This window comes from Girardinichthys multiradiatus, chromosome 8 (assembly GCF_021462225.1).
Source record: "Girardinichthys multiradiatus isolate DD_20200921_A chromosome 8, DD_fGirMul_XY1, whole genome shotgun sequence".
Classification (NCBI taxonomy): Eukaryota; Metazoa; Chordata; class Actinopteri; order Cyprinodontiformes; family Goodeidae; genus Girardinichthys; species Girardinichthys multiradiatus.
Genome location: NC_061801.1, coordinates 13,945,755 through 13,969,783, shown reverse-complemented (window position 1 = coordinate 13,969,783; position 24,029 = coordinate 13,945,755). Strand labels below are relative to the sequence as shown.

At 38.8% G+C, this 24,029-nt stretch overlaps 1 protein-coding gene across 2 annotated transcripts in view; it reads right to left on the bottom strand.

Moving 5' to 3' along the window:
- The window catches only part of olfm1b (olfactomedin 1b), a 29,611-nt gene extending 8,237 nt beyond the window's left edge, over positions 1-21,374 (bottom strand). Inside the window, exons 1-4 of one of the 2 annotated variants that reach the window (XM_047372541.1) lie at positions 20,775-21,374; positions 10,267-10,416; positions 9,490-9,645; positions 6,118-6,337 (exon numbers count right to left, since the gene is read on the bottom strand). In XM_047372541.1, coding sequence (XP_047228497.1) covers positions 6,118-6,337; positions 9,490-9,645; positions 10,267-10,416; positions 20,775-20,840 — 592 coding nt within the window. In that variant the 5' untranslated portion in view covers positions 20,841-21,374. Of the gene's footprint in view, positions 1-6,117; positions 6,338-9,489; positions 9,646-10,266; positions 10,417-13,685; positions 14,498-20,774 lie in introns of those variants that run through there. The other variant, XM_047372540.1, reaches the window with a different exon arrangement.
- Between the last annotated feature and the right edge of the window lie 2,655 nt (positions 21,375-24,029).

The following is a 24,029-nucleotide window of genomic DNA, read 5'->3' as shown; positions in this document are numbered from 1 at the left end:
ACAACATATGTCAGGCCCTAGAGAATGTATGGGCATTGCACTGCTGTAGTTGAGAGAAATACAAATGCTCACATGAGCATAGATCTAACATTTCTACTGGGGGGCTGAGTCCCTTACATAACCCTTAGGGGTATTAGAGACTGCACTAATACATTGGCCATTGATTTATTTATTTCTTTTCTATAATCGCGCATCTATCATTAGAAGTCCACTACTATAGTGGGTAACACTGATGGATCTGCTTTCTGGAGATACGCACAGGGTCTAATCCCCTTTTGGCCTGAATTTGCTTGGACCGAATCAGAGGGCAAAGCCAAGTGGAAAACCTAACGAGTTCTGCAGCTCATGCCACAAAAGCACTATCAGTCTATCAATCAGAATGTTTTCTACCCCTCAAACATTTTCATCTTTTTCCCATGGTATAAACAGAAATGTATATCATTGGGGCTTTATGTGACATACCGACACAAAGTAGTGCTTAACTACCATGTAGAATAAAAAATGATATTTGGTTTGCAACTATTTTATAAATAATAATTAGAAAAGTATGGCATGCATTTGTGTTAAACCTCCCAGAGTCAATCCTTATAAAACCACTTTTTGCAGCAAGTTTTTTTGGTAATGTCTCAACAAGCTTTGGAGACAGATGTTTTGGCTATTCTTCTTTGCAAAAACCCATTTCAGTCAGATTTGACATTCTTGACATCCTTGTCCAGTCTTTCAGGTTCAGTGAGTGACCATGTCTTGGTAGATGTGCAGTTGTGCTATACTCTTTCTGTTTTTGAATGACTGATTGACCTGTGAGCTTTATTGGTGTTGTGATGCTGCGTGTTTTATTGATGTTCTCCAACAAATCTCTCAACCCCTTACACAACAGCTGTATTTATATCGAGATTACAGTGGAGCATGGATCTCCCTAAGTCTGGGAGCTCCATGCAAGGTCTTGGATCATGGGGTGAGAATGATCATGAGAAAGTTGAGTTTCTTAATGATCTGAAGGCTGGGACCACAGTCCCAAAGAATACATTTCATGACACATAAGGCTGTAATGGATTGACATCTTGTATGTTGCATAAATAAGGTGGATGTGGAGGCCGGTCTTAGATTTCCAAGTTGTTGGGACCACAGCCATGAGAATACCAGCCTTATTGGGCTGGTATTCACAGGACAACCCTTAACAGCCCAAAAAATCATTTATTAAAATAAATAAATATTATATAAATATAAATGAAGTATTAATATTAAATATTAAATAATATATTCATATTAATAATCATAACAAAGTTAACAGCTAAATGATTCCAAAAAGGCTCGGAAGAAGGTGCTGTGTTCAGATGAGACCAAAATCAAAGCTCTTTCGCATCAACTCAATACCACATGTTTGGAGGACCAAGCAAGTTACCAAGCAACAAACATGAAACCAAACAGTTTTTGAGAGTCTCTGAAAAGAGAGGCGGTCAACATTTGTGTGTGAAATGCTGGTGCCCAGCTACAGAAAATATCTCTCCACCAAGTTCTGGTTGATGTTTTGATGGAGTATGAAATAATTACTTCATTCAATGATATGAAAACATTTTTTTTATTTTTTATTCTTACGTAAAGCGTCCTCTCAGGGATATGAAATGATCAATTGGAAAAAGTTGAATGAAATATTTTAGCATGAAAGAATAAAGATTTAGCTTAAATTTTAAGAAACCGGCTTTGAGTACATCAATCGTCACAGTAAAGGTATCATTGTATTTACTGAATTTCTCCACATTTTAGTCTGCTGAAGTACAGTAATATCCAGATTTTTGTTAATTAAAGTCTAAATAGAAAAGAGAATCAACTGTCGTGGAGCAGGCAGCAGAGGTATTACTGCTCCTTCATCCATCACTGTTTTTTAGTGTGCAGGGCCTCCATTTGCCTGAAGCTCTATGTGCACTGTAGGAGCACAGCAGTGGGAGATTTATTTATTTGATTATTGCCCAGCAAGCTGGCATGTTCACTTGATCGATGGCCATTGTGTCCCGACAGCCACTGGGCCGTGAGCCTCTGGCACAAAACAGCTTGAAGGACAGCTCAGTGGAGACTCTATTTACTCTCATTCACTTTTCCTGCTCTTTTCACGTTCTCCATTCCATTACCACCCCTCCAACAGTCCTTCATGTCTATCACTCAGAGGTAAAATTTCTGGCGCTCTCTCGCCTACGTTTTTTCCCGTTGTTCAGATGCAAATGTCGCCAGTGACCTTGGCCAGTTTAATCTCCGTATAGCCGCATGGAGCTGGAGTGTATTTGTGTGCACTATGTATGGGAGCTTTAGCAAGCATGTGAAGATGAAAAGGATAGCCACACTCTGTTCTGCCTAAGCCAGTGTCTCGCTGGGTGACCTCGCCTTTATCTCCTCTGATCTTGTACACAATGTCGGTCCCCACTCCCTTGTCTTCTGTTGCCTAAGCACAGACACAAGGAGTGGAGTGTTCAGCGTACTGGGAGTGGAAACATGGAAAGGGTCCTAACCCCATGCCGGTAGGTTGTGGGTTGGAGGTGACTTGTAACATAAATAGGTGTAAAATACGGTGCTGTAAAAAAAAGTAATTACTCTCTTATAGATTAAGTTTTTAAGTTTTTATTTTTGTTTTCACCCTTAAATGTTTCAGCTCATCAAACAAATTTTATTACCAGACAACCATAACTTGAACAATCCAATCCCCTATGTGAAAAAGCAAATGCCTCCTATATCTAATAACTGCTTGTGCCACACTTAGGGGCAACAGCTGACATCAAGCATTTGTAATAACTGGTAATCAATCTTTGACTTCACTGTGGATGACTTTTAGCCCATTCTGCTTTGCAAAATGGTTTTAATTCAGCCACACTAGAGCCTTTGAAAGGTAATGCATTAGCATCACATTTATATTTAAGTCCAGACTTTGACTAGGCCACTTGAAAACTTTCAGATTTTTTTTTTAACCATTTAGAGGTGGACTTGCTGGTTCGTCGCAGACCTTTCTCCTGCTTCATAACTTCTGGGAAGTTAAACCAGAGATCACAAACTTATGGTCGGTTATTCTCCATTAGGATTTTGTGTTAAAAAGCAGAATTCATTGATCATCCATTTTGACAAGCCCCAGACCATATATAAATGTATTATGTTCTTTTTCTGAAATGCTGTTAGTTTTAAGTCTTGGGGATTCTCAGGATACTTTTTGTGTTTAATCAGCAGGGGTTTTGGACTTGGAATGCTCCAAAGAGTGTTGTTTTACCTATTCTCTTACTTACAGTTGAAACATGAACAGCCCATAACTAAACTGAGGTCTACAGCGGATTTTGTTCTGGGTTCTTTTGTGACCTCTTGGAGGGGTCGTCAATGCTCTCTTGAATTAATACTGGTGGTGTGGCCACTCCAGGAAAGGTTCACCACTGTTCAATATTTTTTTCCATTTGTGGATAATGGCTCTCACTGTGGTTCTCTGGAGTCCTAAAGCCTGAAAATTTGTTTTGGAGCCTTTTCAGACTGACTGATGTCAATGACTGTTTTTTAACTTCTTTAGATCGAGGCGCAATCTGTTACTTTGTGAGATCTTTTCGCCTACTTCATATCGCCAGACTGATTCTATGTAAGCACTGTATTGATTCCTCAGGTGTGAAAATAATCAGGCCTAGGTGTGGTTAACTGTAGTTAATCTGATAACTGTTGTTAACTGTGGTTAATCTGACTTAACTCATGATAAAACAAGGAGGGACAATTATATTTTCACCTAGGATCAGGTTGGTTTGGACTGCTCTTTTCTGCCAATAAATGAACTCATCATTTCAAAACTGCTTTTTGTGTTTACTTATGTTATTTTGGTCTGATATTTTAATCTGTTTGATGATATTACACATTTAAGTAAGAGGAAAAATACTTCTTCACCACAACGTAAAATGACATAGGAAGCAGTTAGTGAGCTGAAATGAATGAGCAGAGGGCATTGTGACTGAAACACTTTTTTTTTAATTCTCCTCTTTCATCTTGCACTGTGAATAATTCAGAACAGGGACACAATATACCCGCGATGTGCTAAGTGTCTCTGCTCTTGTAATATATCTTAGTCACCATGTGGGTGTGCATCTATTAGCACTGTGCGCTGTGACAGAGGTGTGAAGAGTCTGAGGAAGGGGCTAAAACCAAAGATAAGACTGTGATCAGAACGTGTGTGGTGAATACACGTGAGCAGTGCAGGTGTCTTTATGTGAGAAAGCTAGTGTTTAATTATACCCATATATAATTAAACACCTATACATAATATATGTTAAAGAAGACATATTAGGTAGGCTGAAATAAAGGGCTCTCCTAATAGTAGGATGTCACATATTATTTATAACAATTTAAAAAAGGAAGGTGATATGCATTTGCTGGAAAAGATGTCTGGAAACAGTTAAAATAAATGAATGTTCTATTTCTGTAGCATAATCTCCCACTGAAAAGTCTGGAAAAATCCAATATAGAAATTATTAATTTTAATAAAATCACCACAATTGTTTGAATCCTTTCTGCCCATATTTTGTACAACCTTGCTTTGCCAAAATGGCAGCATCCAGTCTTGTAATATAAAGTGTAACAAGCTTGAAACATACAGAGAGATGGATGTTTGACTATTCCTTTTTACAGTCTGTCTAGATCATCCAGAGTCCAGGGTCCTCTCTTGTGCTCCCTCACCCCACAATTTTTCTAAAGGATTTATGTCTCGGCACTGAGATGGTGGTGAAAAAAGGTTGATTTGCCCATATTTCTTGGATCATTGTCCTACTGAAAGACCTAGTGATTACCCACTTGGTGCTTCCTAGTAGAGTTCACCAGATTTGTATGTAAAAAGAGATTGTTAAGGGTACCAACAACTGTGCTTTTGTTAAAAATGTTTTATTAACAGGATTTTCCTTCCTTCACTACATGAATGTTCACAGATCAAAAGCTGGATATGTCTAAATTTTTCAGTGTGAGTTACTGCAATAAAAGCTAAATTTATTTTATTTAATATAAGATTTTTTTTTGGCCCAGAGTCATATAAACAATATGGAAAGAAAATACAAAATGTTTTTAGATTAAAGCATATACATCCATCTGAATCTAAATGTTTAAGTCATTGATATATATGATACAGATTCTTGAAAAGATATGCTGTGAAGTACAAAAGAGTGACACATCAATAACTAAAACTCATTAGTTTGCCTGTCCTAAAAATGTAAGGAAGAAAGACATCACTGTTGAACTTTGTCATTAGTCATATATAGTAAGAGTATAGAAATATCAGTCTATGTGTACAGTTTGGAAAGTACTGTGCTATATTCTTGTGTCATAATGTTTTGCATCCAATGATCTATTCTTTTTCCAAATCTTTCGAAGAGTTCGCGAACAGCATTTCTTCCGGACTTCTGAAGATTTATCATATTTGCTTTTTCACGTTTTTTGGGCCATTTTCTGGACAATGCATTATTTTTCTTTGTTCAGCTGATAAAACTCTTGAAATGAAATAAAAAAGCTCCCAAACCTTCGTAATGAACCACTGTTCTGTCACTTGTTGTTACTGGATGCTTGTAAAGAATACAAAATTTGTCACCTGAAATCTTTCACTTCAAATCTATGAGAAATACCAGAGGTAACACAAGCAAAAGTTAGGATTTTTAGCACCAATAACGTGATTTCCAAACCATTCAATTTTTTATATTGATGTTGGATTTATTTTCTTGTTTTCAATGAGATGTCTCTTAGATATTGGTCATATGAAGCATTTTTTAAGCCTGATGTTTCTTCTTTCACTTTGCATTTGTCCAGTTTTCTTAACTTTTAAGAACAGACATCATATTCTGTTGTTTTGGACAGGGAAAAGCTTAAAATCTACAAATATCAAAAGACTAACCTTTAGAAGACCTTCAACAATCCAGGAGAAATATTGATCTAGATCACTTTAAAAGACTACTGGAAATTGTGGCCACTTTAAAGGGGTGGTTTAAAACCACATATAAACATGTTGTATTTCAGAGTGTATATATATGCCTGAAAATTCATTTCTGAGCTAATTATAACACACTAAGTCACTATATGTGCATGCATGTGTTTGAAGCAAAGTGTGTGCCAACAACTTTCTGTGCCTACCTAATTTTTGCATGCATGCTCGCAGTCTCTCCTCAAGATTTGACACTCTGTTGTGGAGCTCCTCGTAGTCATAGGCCCCCATCTCTTCTTGTAGCTCGTTTAGAACTGACGTCAGATTTCGGACCTCCTCCTTAAATTGCAATACCAATTTGGCATCGGCTTTGTACTCCTCCAACACTGGTATCAACGGCCTAAGCTCCTCCATTTTCGCCTTTATGGCCTGAAAGGATTAGAATAAGCTCGGTTGAGTGTCAAGCGCGACAAAGGGAGACCCGTTGTCCAGAAAAGAAAGGAAAGAAGAAAAAAAACAAAACACCTATCTGATCCTGACTACTCTAACTCTGCCCTGCTTCTTCACTGATTGTGTTTATGTTCGTTGTTTGTGCGTCAAATGTACAGTCATGTTTTTTGTTAATTTGTCTGTGCAGGTGTGTCTCTTAGTGAACAAACCCGAAGAATGCTCTCCACTGGCTTGAACAAGCAGAGCATGGGGGAGGCCCCCCATCCCTGGGTGGCGAGCAGCCGTTTAAAAAAAGCAAGCCCTCGGTACACGGACAAGAATTGGGAAAGCTCTTTATTGGTCATCAACGTTCAAAATGCAACATCGTATTAAGGGTTACATGCTTTACATGTCACACATAACAAAATGTCTCGAATTTTTACGTCTAGAATTTTACGTAAAGAGTTGCTGATTAACCAAATATGCATAGACAAAAGCCAAAAGAAATATTGACTAACACCAATTAATAATAATCATAATAATAATAATAATACTAATAATAATGTATTTACGCCAGCAAAAAGCTTTAAAGATGGAAAACGTTGACAGCAGTTACATGCAGGAATAGATCAGTAGTGGGTTGGTTTGGGAAAGGGTGATGGGGCCTCTTAATCTTAATGAAGCTAAAGGGTAAATTAACTGTTTGATGTCCAAAGTACTGTGGACATCTGTGGACAACTGTGGCGCAGTTTGGGGGGTGGGGGGTGGGGGGTGGGGGGGTTACTGGAATTGACCTGCTTCTTCTTCCCTGTGGCTCTCTTTACATGTCTTAAAGTTAGCCCTGCAAGCAAGAAAATGAAAGACTGTTGACAGGGGCTAGAGCTTTCTAATCTGACTCAAGAAACACACAAAGGCACACATGTTTAATAAAATGCACTTATACGTAAACTGAGCGCATGCACTGAACATGGCCGCATGAAGTATTTACTATGCATGCATCAATGACAGGAAGAAACACTTAGAGAGGTGCAAGACAGATAGTATGAAAACACATGCTACTTTGGATTCAATGCTAAAGCTAAAGATGCAGCGAAACTCTATTTATGTTGTATGGATGGGCACATAAATAAAATTCTTGTCAAATGTCTTGTCTGTATTCATTAGAATACCGACTACGGGTGCAGAATATTTCTTCAATGTGTGCAGTATGTCCTGCAAAGCATCATTCAGTTGCTTTTAACATGTGATTTAATTAGGTAAAGTGAATGTATGTTAGTATTTTTTGTATCTATGTTTGAGGCTCTTATTTCAAAATAAAAAAGTAGTTTGAGTTGTTCTGTTGCATCGAAAACATGTTCTAATACAACACTGCTCATATAGTTGGCTGACAATGCTCGTTTACATTAGCCTTGAAGAAGCTAATGTTACATCAAACCTAAACTGGATAATGCAATGCTGAACATAGACTAACACACTTGGAAATATAAGAAACAGAAAAAAAGAGCATCGTCAATGCTCTTTTGGCATTAGCCACTCATTATTAATATAAATAAAGCACAAAAATTTGATATAAATGTAAGGATTTAAGCCTCAAATTAGGTAAATTAGACATAATTGGGGTTAACTGCAACCAACAGGTAAAGGCAAAGTGCTTCCAGTGTTATCTCTGGTGTGTGTTAGGTATGCTTCAACAAGCATTAGTCATATGCAATCTTGGCTGTGTGGTGGTTTGAGTGGTTTGAGATTTACGACAATAGCCTACAAGGAGTTAGGAGCACATTAAGTTGAGCAAGCAACAAATGCACTTGTCAAATCTGAACTGGATTATTCTGTACTCATTGGAGACTCTTTACATCATAGGGTGTCATTCGGAAAATCTTTACTCTATTCATGAAAATCAACAAAAAGGGTAAATTTATACTTTAAATAGTTTTCTCAAACATATCACTAAAATCTCAAGTATAATATCTTATCATATCATGAGCTAGATGTATCATTCCACCCTTAATATGAAAGAACTGAAAAGCATTACTAATACATTATGGTTTGTTATCAAAGGATAAGAAAAGATTTCTCATAAGTGGATTAAAATGAAACTTTAAGTTGATGTTTTTACAGATATTGTATCTGTTCCAGCTATTCGGTTTTTTAGGTAATGATTTTTATATGTAGGAAAACAGAAATAGTTGGGTCATATCAGCACTAATTAATATGGTAAAAATTTCAATTGAAACAATACATTGAACCATTCGCAAAAACTTACATTTTCAACCAAACTGTATGTAGCAGCTCAAACTGTAAGTATGAGCCGCTGAGTTGATAACTAGAGTGTAAAATTTTTCTATATTCTTTTAAATTGTTTTTAATCATTTGCAATAAAAACAGTTAAATCTTGTTCTGCACAATTAGCGTTGTCAAATGGGTATTCCTTTTACAACTTCTTCTTGATGTATATTGTTTTAATGGCAGCTGACTTAAGAGGCATTTATCTCCAAAGGCTTACCTTAGTATTTTTGACCAAACACATTTCGATGAGCATCTATTGATTTTAATGTCATGGATTTAGCCACAGAGCCAAACACAGCTGCAGCGCTGTTTGGTTTTAGGCCAACTGACAGGGAGAGCTCAATAATTTAAAGGTGTTGAGTTGAGCTGACTTGACTTGAAGGAAAAAGGCAGAGATATAAAGGGCACTAATGCAAATAGTATCAGAATGTTACATAATCTTAGATGCAATCCATTTCACCAAGTTCAGAAAGACAGACATAAGTAAAGATCCTTTATTTGAAAGAGAACTACCGTTTTTGATTCTTTTTCAGGGTTTTTTTTTGCAGATATATTTAGTTCATATATTTAGTAAATCTGTACATATATGTGGTATGTCCTTAATTAAACCGATTTTAAATAATTAGACAATAAATAATTAAATTGGTTGGTTACAATGATGGGGACAGCTGATTTTATGTTGCAATTCTATTTTACCTATTTAATGACATTTATTACAAATTTCTGAATATACTCTATGACTGTGATGATTCTACACACTTTGTACTGACAGACAACATAGAATGGGTTAGGCTGTTAGCGCTGAGTGACACAGCATCTATGACAGCATGGTGCTGGGATGGATAACTGCAGAAGTGGTTTCATACCTTGTATTGCTTAGCAATGTTCTGCTTGTGATTCTCCTCCACCTGCCTGAACTTTGTCTCCAGGCCACGGAGTTGGACCTCCATCTTCTCTACATACTGAAGGTCCCTCTGGGTGCGCTGGTCCAGCACCTGGATGGACTGGGTCATGTTCTGGACCTGGGAATTCAGTAAGCACAAGTGCAGACTGAGTAACTAAAATAACTGTCTCCTATTTTTCCCCACAGTAAAGGTTTGTTTAGAGTATCTGCTGTAGAGAAAAAGCAACAGGCTTTCAATATGTTGTTTTGGCTTGGCATTCGTTTCCTGGTGATTCACAAACTCTGACATCAGGCCGACTAGTCAGGGGCCTCAGAAGTGAAGAATGCATACTGTTGAGACATTTGCTATCTCCAGAAATGTTCTATTTGACAAACTCCTTAAACTAAGAGGAGTCTATTGATGTCGGCTCATGTAAATCAGCTCATCTGCATTATTTTTGATTAGCTTATTTGCCAATGTTTGTGTCTTAGATCCCCTTCTGGGTGTTGAGCTGTGTTGCATCATTAGATGTGTTGCTCTGGGTGAATGCAGCACAATACAAGCTAAGTGTTCAACTGCCTCCCATGATAACTTGGGTTTCCAGGGAGCTCATTAGATGTATGATTTCTATTCTTGTCCCATATTCAGGGAGGTGACTGGGCATACCACTGTTTGTGTATGGGAAAAAGGGTAAAAATGGTTACCCTGGGCATTGTGAGACATTGATTGCTGTTGCCGGGTACTTAACCAAGCAATTACCTTCTCCAGCAGCTGCCTCAGTTGTTTGGTGCGGGCATCCCGTGAGCACATGGACTGCTGGGGCGCCACCACAGTGCAGACACACCTCCCTTCGCTATCCTGGGCGGAACTGTACACCTGCCACGACTCCTCTGGGTTTGCTGGCAACACCTTCATACAAAAAAGGGAAAAAAAAAAAGAAACGAAAATGCTCAAAGGTGGCATAACATAGTAAGTATAAACTTTGTTGTTATGTAAAATATGTATCAACATCTAGACCCTGTACATGGTTAGGCGCCACCTGTTTATCATGAAATACTGCATGTTATGAAGATACATCAGAATGTCAGAGATTCTGTAACAAATTTCTGATTTAAAATCCATCGGTATAGCACATGGTTACCATGGAAACTAGACGCAGACTTGTCCATAGACATTGCTGAGCAAGAAAGTTACATTTATTGCTCAGGCAAATCGTCCTGCTGCTTAGGAGTCTAACCCTAACCCCCTATTATTTTGGTGTATATAGTATGAAAATAAATTAATTCTCACTTGTTATGTAAAACAATTTAAAGAACTGCCAAAGCTACTCCCATTATTTAGAGTCAGCTTGAGGTACAAGCAACAGGACATCTTTACAAATGCACTAGTTGTTTACTTATGAAAGAACACATTCATAATCTGAAAGTTACATTAACAGAAACAATTCTTACTTATTTTTAGTAGGTGGTTGTGTCACAGCTGGGTTTACATTTCATCTGTACTGTAACCATAAGTAGAACAATGATCAAGATTGTGTTTTCTGTTGTTGATTTTTTTGGGGGGGGTTTTCCTATAGATGTACCTATCAGTAACCAGACATCAGACACATACTATGTTTCCTTAATCAGCTCTGATTGCTCTCAAATACTGAAAAATTCTGAATTTTACTTTTCTATTTAGAACGTTCACAAAACCTAAGACTTTTCACTATTTTCAATCTATAAAGCAATCAACCAACAGCATTTGATATGATGCAAGTGTGTTGAGTTTAATTATTATTTTAAGACAAAAAGGTTGATCTAGTAATATTTTATTAAAACCTAAGCTACTACTTCTTACTAAATAATCTGCAATACATTTATTTTGCTCTTTAATGAGTTTAAAATTTCTAATTTATCATATTTGGAATGACCTACCATAGAACAAGTTTGCCAGAGCATATTTTTACATTTGTACATGCAGTAGAGCCATTTTTGGAGCATTTCAATTTGTTATACATCAATACAACCCTTACATCCTAAATTTTAATATTTTGTATATAATAACTCCATATTAACTAAGTAAATTGCTAAAAAGTGCAATTAACCACCAGAAAAATTAAAATCGTTTTTTCGGGTTGTTTTTTTTTTTTTTGCACATATTTTCCTAAATACAGAAATATCATAGCTGTATCCCTCAGTAATTGCAATATACAAAAGTTGCACAAAACCCTTGCAAACCACAGGAAATTTATTTGGTATGTGTCCATAACAATACACAAAACGAACATAAAATGTACATTGTGAACAGTTTGACAAAAGATAATATGTGCATCAAAATAAACTATTTACAGAAGTGTAATTAAATCTCTAAGTGAAAATGAAAGCGAAAGTGCGAGCGAAGTTTATCGCGAAAAACTACAACTTCTGGGAAAAAAAAGACCACTCCAAAAAAAAAAAAAAAAACCCAGGAAATGACATCACTTTCGGTTGTTGCGGGCATTGGCGTGAAAGAAAACCATGTGATAGTTCATCCACCAATGTTATCACGTATATTCCGTTGTAGGAAGTACACTGCGGTCTGGATTTTAATGTTTGTTTTTTGCGATTTTTTTTTTTTTTAGTGGAAAATAAAAACCGTGCTCTGGGACACGTGGTGAGTAGAATATTTAAGTTGAACTTTCCGGTTTCATTTGCAAAAAAAAGTATTGTTCTAGCTTATTTGGTCGCAATTCTACAGGCGTTTAAAAATAGATATGCAAATGGGAGCGCCGGCGCTCCCGCCGGTCATAAAGGGTTAAATATTAGACCAGAAAATGTTATCTGCCAGGAAAAAAACTCAGAATAATCTGCATTCAGTCTATGTGTTTGCGTGTGGGTCACAGCTCTACAATACAAGAAATATGACGTCACAGTGTTTTTTCAATCACATGAGACATGACTAATCCATTTACTATCCTGCTGCTGGGATAAGAGAAAAGGGGTGGGTTTTTATTAAAATATCCACTACTGTGTGGCAGACTGTGTCAGCTGTTTTTAATCCAGCCAAGGAGGCATTGATGAAAACAAAGGGGAATAAGACTACAACTGAGTACTACCTCGTTGCTAAAGAAAAAATACAAAAGATTCTCCTACCAGTCTTTTACTGGCCCAGACCATTTTTAAGGGTTATAAACATAAGAAAATAAATGGGTTGCTTGGTAGAGTTAATAGTAACATCAAAGCATATGTTCAGAACCTTCACTTAATTTGTATTAAACTCAAAACGGCATCAACGTACATGCTGCTGATTAATGTTACAGATTGAAAATCATGAGAATTCTTTCTTTTGAAGTATTAATTATCAACAAAGACATTTTTCAGTATTTGAGCTGCCAATCATTAATCTGATTGCAAATATTCCAAGGAAGGAATTGTCTAAAATCATTACATGTAGAGGCACTAAGAAGGGCATGGGGTGGGTAAGGAGCAATGACCACCCTTAGAAATGTGTTTCCTCCCTCCAGGCCAGGCAGTCTTGATTTTCATTATTCAGTACTTATGAGAGGAGAGGACAAACATCAATGAGTTAAACCATGCCTTTAGTCATGCTTATTTAATTGTTTTCTCTTCTGTTGCAAAAATCGCAGTAGCCAAATAAATCTATGGTTTTTAGAATTAGTATACTACCCCCAGATCATAGGTGGCACCCATTTGGCCACCCTGTTTAAAAACAATCTAGAAACGCTCCTGTTTATGGGACAGAATTATTCCATTAAGCCTGTTATTATATCCCCTGCTTAAAGTCTACAAAATATTTTTTTTTACTATTTGACAAGACCAGCATGATAAACTCTTGACTTTGATTCATCTAGTTTTGAGCGCCTCCTTCCATTTACTCACTGTGGAGACAAAGGATGAAAGGAAATATGAGAGCATGCTTTCTTTTTCATTTCCAAGTTTTCTCATTTGGTATCCTAAATTTCAAATTTTTTAGATGAAAATCTGAGCAAAATTACCAACTTTCCATTTTTGCCCAACAGCCCTACATCAGACGCCAGAGGAATCTATGCCTTTCCAAATCCTTTACTAGTCCAGGCGCACAACACGATTTCAGCTTTAAATTATGAATGAACCCATCAATATTTCGTATAATTAATTAAAATACTTAAGTAAAGAAAAAATCAGCCCGACCAATGGTGGAGAACGGGTGGAACTTACTCCCGTGCTCCGGTCTGGGTACCCTCCATGCGCCGCTGTCAGCTTGGTAGTATTGAGCCCCACCAGAGAGGGGAGGGTCTGCGACATCCAGTTGGTAATCATCGCCATGGTGCTCAGCACGACCCCGATCTTCAGCAACGGCACCGTCATCTTCTTAGCGCTCCGGTCTCGGACTCAACGTTAATCCTCCTTCATTCTACAGACTCCGTGGAGAAACAGGGGAGGCGAGTCACGGTGCCCAGAGCATCTTGGTGTTCCGACCGGGTCTCCGGTTCGGCTCTTCTAATAGTGGACATCTCCGAATGGATGCGGGGCTCGGACGCAGGCGCGGATTAAGATCTGGGACAGACACAAGAGTCGTAAAACTTGATCCAGAGGAGGATGGCGGGTGCAAAACCCCGAAAGTTGCAGATGGATAGATCCCCTTTGCTGGCCGTCCCGCACACTGCTGCCCTCGATCTCCGGTTCGCCCTTACTATCTGGGTCCGCCTCCTTCCTGGGTGCGCTCTGTGATGAACTGCTCGCACGGGCGGCTCCAAATGGATGAGGAGAAAAGAGGAGGTGCTGTAGATCTCCCCCGTGCCAGACGGAATGATGTCACACGGGACGGGCTCCGTTCTTTGTAATCGCCAATCTCGGACCGCAGCTGGGTCGTCAACAAGCCGCCCGACGCAGGCTTCACGACAATGAGGTCAGCCGATAGTGAAGCTGAGAGGGTTCCGTCATCCTGGCGGTCACATTTCTCTATCTGCCCTTTCTGTCTGCACAATAAAAGCTGAGCATTCGCTGCTAACTTAACAAGTATAACCGCACAGCCTTCAGTTATAACACAAAGGGAATACGGTTGGAAAAGCAATGAAATGACAGCGTTTGAGATATGGTTGTCTGATGAGGCAGCGGGACGCGTTCAACTTTTTTGACAAAATCTGCTTTTCATTTGTGTGACTCTGGCGCCATCGTGTAGCTGTTTTTCGCGTTACAAGTATAAAAACAAAATATGCCAAAAGAGATGAACATCTAAAAATATATGTATTTTTCGTTAAAGGTTCAATTAAAACAAAATCTAAAAGTGAATTTAGGTTTGAGTTGGTCTTCAAGCAATGCACCAAGGCTTTTGCATTGACATGGTTGCTCACTTTGTTCCAAATCTAACCAGGAATAGATATTCCTTTAGCACAGCCTAAAGCAGAATTTTCCAAACTAGGGGTCCTGAGATCCACTTCGAGGAATCAAGCAATAATAAAATTGATCATGCTAAAGCATATCTGTCCTATACATTTTACAAAAGACAAAAAATAGTACTAACAAATATATAAAATCATTACACCGGCTTTTAATGTCATTTGAGTGGTCACTATACCCCTGTTTAATTAATTTAGTAGAAATGCATATGCTCATGTATACAGGGTCATAAGTCTCAGTCAATGACGTGTTGGTCGAAACTGGAATATTTGGGAACCATTCTCATAAAGAGAGCATACGGCTGAATCCCATTCCCTACTGTTATCCCTACCACTACCTATTCTATACCTAGTGTAGTGATTAAAATATCCCACTTTGAAATGGGACACTGCTTCAAGATCATCAGTTTTTGCTGAACTGAACAATTTGTAACCACTCAGACTTTACATGACTATGTGTTAAATAAACATTAAATTTTATCCTGCAGCAGACATAGTTTTAATCCTTGTTAAAAATAAAAAAATAAAAAACATGTAACATTCTGTGAAAAATAAATGTTGCTTAAAATTTTTACAATATAGTTATAAAAATGTACTATGTGATATACAGTTGTTCCAAAACATCAGACGTCCATTAACACTAATCTTTAAGCCTCCTTGAAGTATATCAATTAGTAGTACATGGTTGCCTATGGACCCAAGGGGAAAATTCCCACATTACATGTTGACAAATGCACCAGTTGTATGGCTGCTAAGCAAAACCTTTAAAGTTTCAAAATTATGCCAACAGTGTAATAATTTAAATCACATTTAAGCTGATTTAACTGATCTGGTAAAATATATATATATATATATATGCACATTGTATGCTTTAGCTGTTTTAAACAGATCAGCAACACCAAACTTGGTTCCTCTTGTGGATTGTAAAATGCAAATAAATAAATGATTAATAAAAAATAAATAAAAAAAAGATCAAGCACAGGAGCGGAGGTCAGTGATGCTTTTGTGGAAAGTGGCTTTAACTGGATGCAGGCGCCAAATAAAGCTCTACTTACAGCATCATACAACATTGGGAGTGCTTAGTGCATTTATTTTCCACTACAGTAATACAGCATATTACATAAAACCAGACATTACATTGATTGTCCTGTGGTTGCTCTTATGACAGCATATTTTAAACAGTGAAATGCTACACTGTTTGGTCGATTTTGTGCTGCTTGTTAAAAAAATCTTTAAATGACATCTAACGAGTGCTGTGATGGTAACATGTTATAAATTGAGATTTTTTTTTTCTTTTCTATGTTTTATGCTGATTAATGACTTGGAGATTATATCAGTAATTAGGCCATTAAAAATATGTCATCTGGGAAAAATGTACATTTGTCAGAGTCAGTGCAAGCACACCTCTTACGCCTTGTTTCCAAGTGCACCCCTGAAAAAAATAACTTTTTAAGGACTAAAAAGCCATTCCCATTCAAATTCACACTCACCACAGAAACATTTCGGATGTCCTGCTTTTATAAATGTAGGGTTAAGGACTGGGAATGAGGGGTAAGAGATGAAATAGAATCTAGCAATGTTCTGGATCAATTTGATAAAGGTTAAAACTCTGATTAGATGTGTGTAGGTGTGCAGTCTGTATAATGCATTTCTCTGGCAAGTTGAAACATCAGAAGAATCTATGTGCACATTGTATGTCCATTATTTTCACATCTACGATTCTCCTCCACCTGTAGCCTTTTCTCATTCACTGTAGATGACCTTTCAGGTGGGATCTCACAGTGACATTAGGTTCATTGGCTGCTATCGACCCCCCACTGTGCTCTGCTGTCCACTTTCAGATTATATAATGAGATAAAGGTTAGTGGAGGACAGCGGGAGCTTTTAACAATGTATTCTCGTGGCCGGCCTTTTATGGGCCCTTGGGTTAGAGCCAGACCTGGTGCCTTAGATACACATGTTTTCCTATTGCATACCGATTACAATAATGTTGTTGGTTGTTTTTTATTTGTCTGTTTTTTTAAGGAAACAGAAAATCACAAAAGAAGGAAAAATAAAGAAAGAAACCCAGACAAATATATTGCTAACTAGATATGCATCAGCGTACCTTCACCCTAATCTCAAAATGAATGGCACAGCATCCGGCTAAAGTTCTCAGGATTAAATCATGGAGAACAACAGTTACGGTTACAGAAAGGATAATAATCATCCACCTTCTTGCAGATGGGTCAATCAGACCATTTATCAAGACAGATTGGTGGATATGCACTGCAGCATTGATTGAGCATTTATCCCCAAGGGGTTCATACAAAAAACAATACCAGTCTGGTTAACTGTGATAACTGTGCTTGCCTGAGATTAATATTAATACTTCTTTTTACAATTTATTTGGTACTAAACTGTAGGTTAAAGGCACAGAACTGCTGGAAAATAAAAACAAGCTGGCAGTTTTTACAATACACCTCCACAACGACCTACTACTGCTCCATAATTCAGCATTAAAGCTTCATGAGAGTAGTACTTCTGTCTGGGCTCTTTGTGCTGCTGCAGCGGTTTTTACCTTGTAGGACAACCACAATGTCACATTTAGAATCCAGAGTTATAGCTCTTCATGAAGCAGTAAAAAAAGGAAAAAACAAAAATAAGAAGAAAAAAATCACATATTTCATCCTACAAATGCACTGTGAAATGCATCATACCTCCACCTACTCGTCTTCTGATTCCTTCCTTCCTCCTCTCCACCCTTTGCTCAGCTGGCCAAAGTGAATCATAATCATCAGCTGCCAATCACACCACGCATAATGAAATTCACTCTAAACCATGTAAAGCCAGACTGAGTATTATTGTTGTTTTACTATTTTTTTCTTAGTTTCGTCCAACAAAAGTTGGTAAACTGCTCCTTGAAAACCTATATGTACTTACACGTGCAACCAAAAGCTTTACAAACTGAGCTATTCCTTCAATTACCATGTTGCAGTATCAAAAAGGTGCCTTTAAAGAGCACCACCTGCTCCATTAGGGTGTTGCTGAGGTACCCATTGGTGGAAGAGGCAGCGTAGGAGAGAAACAGATGCTGCTCAGAATGCTTTGTCTCAGAAAGAACGTGGGGTCTAAAAAGCCAAATCCGGGGAGCAGGATTTGAATGACTGAGAGCAGGATGAATATAGAGATGGTGTCACTAATCAGACGGCTGGCTGCTCCTGCGGCCAGATGCTGTGAAAAGTTCTCCTTTAAACTCTCCATCTGAAACTGTGGAAGAGTTTTGAAGCGAGGCTCTTAATGCAGTCGTTAGGAAGGTTTCATTGTTCAGCCTCAGAGGTCGACACAGTACAGTACTGCTTGGTGGCTTTTTTCATAATAAATGATTCAGCAGTAATGCATGCAGTCCATGTGTGCATAGAAAAAGCTCAGATTTTTTTCCTAACTGGTTTCAGCCAGAGGTGAAATGGGAAGATATTTGATTTACCCTCCTACACTTAAATGTACCTAAGGTTTTTATGAAAAGGAGGCAATAAAACTACTGCCTGTCAGGGTACCTTGTCTTTTTGTTTCTGTGGTGCCAGAATAATATCGACTTCCTCACAGGCCATCAAAAAAGAACACTGTCAGTGTGTCATGGGCTCTGACCTGAACAGGAATTAGGCACAACACCAGAAAAGGAGGGCAACACACAGTTCTGGCTTCCACCCAGTGGAGCTACCAAAGGGGAGCAATGGCCACCACTATAAATTTGCTGACTCCCTCACTGCCATTTCATGGCAAGGCTTTAAATATTTTCTTTAAATATGAATTATGAGGGGGTCCATGCTGCAATTCATTGCCAAGCTTTAATGAGTTGCAACAGGTACTGCTGTTTTTACCATTTTGCATATTGCTGTTTTGGTCATATTCATAAATGTCATAAAAGACTGGCCAAATTGGCTTTAGAACCAAAATAAATCGATATAGGGTAAATTAGGTGTTTAATGTGGGCAATAAGGCCAACTGCCCAGGGTGCCCTCTCATCATGGAGTGGCACTGCTGTTCCAAACAATTAATTAAATAATGAAAAAATAGAATTGCACCCATTTTTTGTTTTTGTTTATTTTTCATGTCCTGTCAATGGGAATTTGGCATCCACTGTGTTATGCACATTTTAAGCACTGTAAGTCAATACATTGAACAGAGCTACTTTAAAATACAGTTTAAGCTTAATGGAAATGCTATATAGTTGAATAAACACAACAATTAATTTATTTATTTGCTTTTTCAGTATTGGGAAAATTTAAGATTTAGACACGAATGGAAATCACTGTGTTTAGGTTGGTGAAAACCTGGACTGATCTATTTAAAATTTAGTAAGATACTGATTTGAGAAATCCAGTTTGGGCCCCCCACCCCACCCCTCCACCCCAAAATGCCATAAAACTGGAGAATCTGCAAGTTTCTAAAAAATACATGTAAAATACTATTCTCAATTCATTTGATTGAATCCAACATTGAGTTGGGGTGGGGGGGGGGGGTCAACTGTTATGCATCAGTTTAAGTACATGAGCAAAAGATAGTTTGTTTACAAGTACACCATGGGAGTAAGTGTCAGTCTGTGTTTAGGAAATTGGGGTATGACCTGGCAAATTGGCAAAGTGACCTAGGGTCATTGCAGAGTTTTCCATTTATTTATGTAGCTTTTTGTACATTTATAACAGTCAACTTCTGGGAATCCTTCAAATCTTTTTTAGCAAACCCCACCACCCCTAAAAATACCCCTGTAAATACCCCTGTCTATGCTCTTTGGTTTCAGTGTGGCACCCCAGGATTATCAGTATGTTCCAAATGGTCTGTCTGCACCACTGCTTCCACCAGCAGATGTAGCTGCATAATGCTCGCTTTTATGTAAAAACTTGCCAGATTAACAAAAATGTTAACATCCAAACCTTGTCCGCTACACAACCCTGTGAGAATGTCAAAAGAAAGCTGTTGCTTCTTTGAATAAAAGTGTGCTCATGACATTTCTCATGAAAACCTGTTCCCATGAAAAGCCACATTGTGTCAATATTGTTCCGACATGCTGGTTGTCAGGGCCGGCAGGATTTTTGCAGCAAACTACTTTACACCCACATTATTGAGTTTGTGCCTTGTGGCGTGCCAATGGGGGAAACAGAATTTATTGATAGTGTTGATAGTGCCTCGTTCCATATTTGATATTATTTTCTCTCCAATTACCAGCTACTGTTGGATTTACAACACAGAAAAATATGACTTTGTGTTAAAGCAAGTGGAATTAAATAATACAAAATCCTTCACTCCAGCAGCATCAGGGGCCTTGGTGATAAATAAACCCACTCCTCTCACTCTCTTACCAGCATGGCAGTCTCATGTTTATTATGTTTACTGCATGTCAGGTATCTCTAATAAACAACCCAACATCAGTATGCTGCTCACCGTGTATTGTGCACCACTTTTGAGCTAATTTTTGGACTAATGTTTCCCTTCACTCACAGGCGCCAGCACCCTGTCACACTGTGGTCAGTGGGCATGCTCAAATCCCACCTCCCCACCCCACCCCCATTTGTGTGAGACACTGCATTTGATTGTTTAGCTCTTATTTATAACTGTCGAGAGCAGCAGTCCATCATTGTTAATTGATGGGTTTTAGAGAAAGCTGCAGGCAACATCTGATACCAGAACAGTGGAAATGTGAACTGATAAATCAGAGATTTCACTAACGAGGACCGAGTTTGCAATCTGTCAGCAGTGAAGATAGTGAATGCACAGCGCATTCACACCATGTAATCCTAGGTTGTTAATCTGTTTAAGAAGAGGAGAGGGCTAATTCTCTGGGTCTCCTTTAATGAGAGTGATCCAATTAACCTTTATATTGAAAAACAACAAACAGGTGGAAAAATGGCGTTTAAAATAGCAAACCTACTTGGGTGAGTTCTGTGGCCATGAAGATGAGGAGAATCAGAGTCAGGAGCTTGCTCGCAGGCTGCATCTCTTGCCTCCGGTGTGTGCGCGCCTGGACCAGCGGTCTCACATGCAGATCGGTTCCCTCCTTTCGAGTCCCCCCGGCGCAGCAGTCCTTTTCTCGTCAACCACCTCTCGGCTCTGTTTCTGTGCTGTGGGTCACTCGGCTCTCTCTTTTTATCTATTTTTTTTTTTTAGTTTGTAACGATCGTGATTACAGTTTGATCCCCCGCAGCAAATAACGGCAAATCTGTCTCACGGTATCGTCTCCGTACATATTCATTTCATATCGGGAGCTTTTATCTGTCACCGGAGCCTCTCCCTTGTCGGGTGGCGGACGCTCTTCTTTCTAGCTGCGATGTGCGGCTGTGATGGACATGGGAGCAGACGGACGCGCACACTGCTCCGCATACACCGGTTACAAACCTTCAGTCAGGATATTGGCAAAAGTTTACCTCCGCGCTCAAGATGCCGTATAAGGTCTCGGTTAGGGGGAGGGAGAAAAATGAGAGAGACGGAGCTGTCCGTGGTGCTGAAAACGGAAGTTGCATCGCAGAGAGAGCGAGATTTAAACAGGCAGGCGCACAGAGGAGAGAGGGCTCTCACAGACTGGATATGTGTTGACTGATAAACACTGAAAAGATGAAATTAAAGACCAGTTGGAGGAAATAGTCCGATTTATACTAAAACACAGAATTGTATTGAATATTGCGAAACTAGAACAGGTTCAGACTGTAGCTATAGGGCCTTGAACAGAGTTTAATTTGGGGCCACATTCTACTTTATATAATTTACAGATTGAAACCAGAGGGTTGTATACACTGTACAAAAGACCCAGAACTTTTTTTTACTGTATAATATTAAATCAGACTAAACTTGCTCTGATTTGGGTCAGTTAGGGTTACCACAATTAGATATGTTTGCAGAACAATGACAGAGATAAAGGTTTTTCCAATTTTTTTATTTGGTTTTTTCCATGTCAGGAGTTTGCATGCATTACTTCAATAATGTGGTTGCATTGCGTTTAAAGTGTGTGATTTGAGGCAAACATTTTGGGTATCCTTCCAAAAGCTTCTCACAATAGTCTGCTGTAATTTTGGTTCATTCCTCCTGACAGAACTTGTGTAACGTTGAACAAATTTTCTATGGGACTGAGATCAGGGTGTTGTGATGGCGCCTCCAAAATATTTACTTTGTTTTCTTAAGCCACTTAATACCTAATTTGGCTTTATGCTTTGGTTCATTTGAAAGACCAATTTGTCCCCAAGCTTTACTGTAATTTAGTAATGTTCTTTTCACATGATGCCACCTATTTTGTGAAGTGCACCAGTCCCTTCATCAGCAAACCATTACATTAACACAGCATAATGCTGCCATCCTGTACTTTACAGTTGGTGTTGTGTATCCAGGCTTTCGAGCTTTGACTCTTCCTCCAAATCGAAAATAGGCATTATATTTCAATTTAGTTTCATTAGAACACAGATAATTCCTCCACAAATTAATGTCTTTGACCACATGTACATGTGCAAACTATGATCTTACTTTTGATATTATTTTGAAGAAATGGCTTCTTTCTTGATGAGTGGCTTTTTCTGTCAGTGCAGAACTACAGGGGTTGGACAATGAAACTGAAACACCTGGTTTTAGACCACAATCATTTATTAGTATGGTGTAGGGCCTCCTTTTGCGGCCAATACAGCATCAATTCGTCTTGGGAATGACATATGCAAGTCCTGCACAGTGGTCAGAGGGATTTTAAGCCATTCTTCTTGCAGGATAGTGGCCAGGTCACTATGTGATACTGGTGGAGGAAAACGTTTCCTGACTCGCTCCTCCAAAACACCCAAAGTGGCTCAATAATATTTAGATCTGGTGACTGTGCAGGCCATGGGAGATGTTCAACTTCACTTTCATGTTCATCAAACCAATCTTTCACCAGTCTTGCTGTGTGTATTGGTGCATTGTCATCCTGATACACGGCACCGCCTTCAGGATACAATGTTTGAATCATTGGATACACATGGTCCTCAAGAATGGTTCGGTAGTCCTTGGCAGTGACGTGCCCATCTAGTACAAGTATTGGGCCAAGGGAATGCCATGATATGGCAGCCCAAACCATCACTGATCCACCCCCATGCTTCACTCTGGGCATGCAACAGTCTGGGTGGTACGCTTCTTTGGGGCTTCTCCACACCGTAACTCTCCCGGATGTGGGGAAAACAGTAAAGGTGGACTCATCAGAGAATAATACATGTTTCACATTGTCAACAGCCCAAGATTTGCACTCCTTGCACCATTGAAACTGACGATTGGCATTGGCATGAGTGACCAAAGGTTTGGCTATAGCAGCCCGGCCGTGTATATTGACCCTGTGGAGCTCCCGACGGGCAGTTCTGGTGGAAACAGGAGAGTTGAGGTGCACATTTAATTCTGCCATGATTTGGGCAGCCATGGTTTTATGTTTTTTGGATACAATCCGGGTTAGCACCCAAACATCCCTTTCAGACAGCTTCCTCTTGCGTCCTAAGTTAATCCTGTTGGATGTGGTTCGTCCTACTTGGTGGTATGCTGACATTACCCTGGATACCGTGGCTCTTGATACATCACAAAGACTTGCTGTCTTGGTCACAGATGCGCCAGCAAGATGTGCACCAACAATTAGTCCTCTTTTGAACTCTGGTATGTCACCCATAATGTTGTGTGCATTTCAATATTTTGAGCAAAACTGTGCTCTTACCCTGCTAATTGAACCTTCACACTCTGCTCTTACTGGTGCAATGTGCAATCAATGAAGACTGGCTACCAGGCTGGTCCAATTTATCCATGAAACCTCCCACACTAAAATGACAGGTGTTTCAGTGTCATTGTCCAACCCCTGTATATAATTTTCCAGGGTTTTCATCAATACAACAGAAATACAAAAACATATTTCTCTAAAGATCCAAGGACCGCCACCACTCTGTGTCCTAGTGGTTGGACACCACTGCTTTAGTTCACGCCACTCTGAATATCCATCTTGCACACCCATTTAAATAACCTCGCTGTAATTGAACTTCTAGAGTTTAATTATGGCTCTTGGTTTTCTTCTGCCACCCTAAAGTTATTGGTGGCTCCCATCTGACCACCCCTTTAAAATCTTTCTAGAGTGAGTACATAACTAATAAGTAGTTTAGCTTTGTAGGAAAAGTTTGTCTTCTTTGCCATTGTTGTACAATTC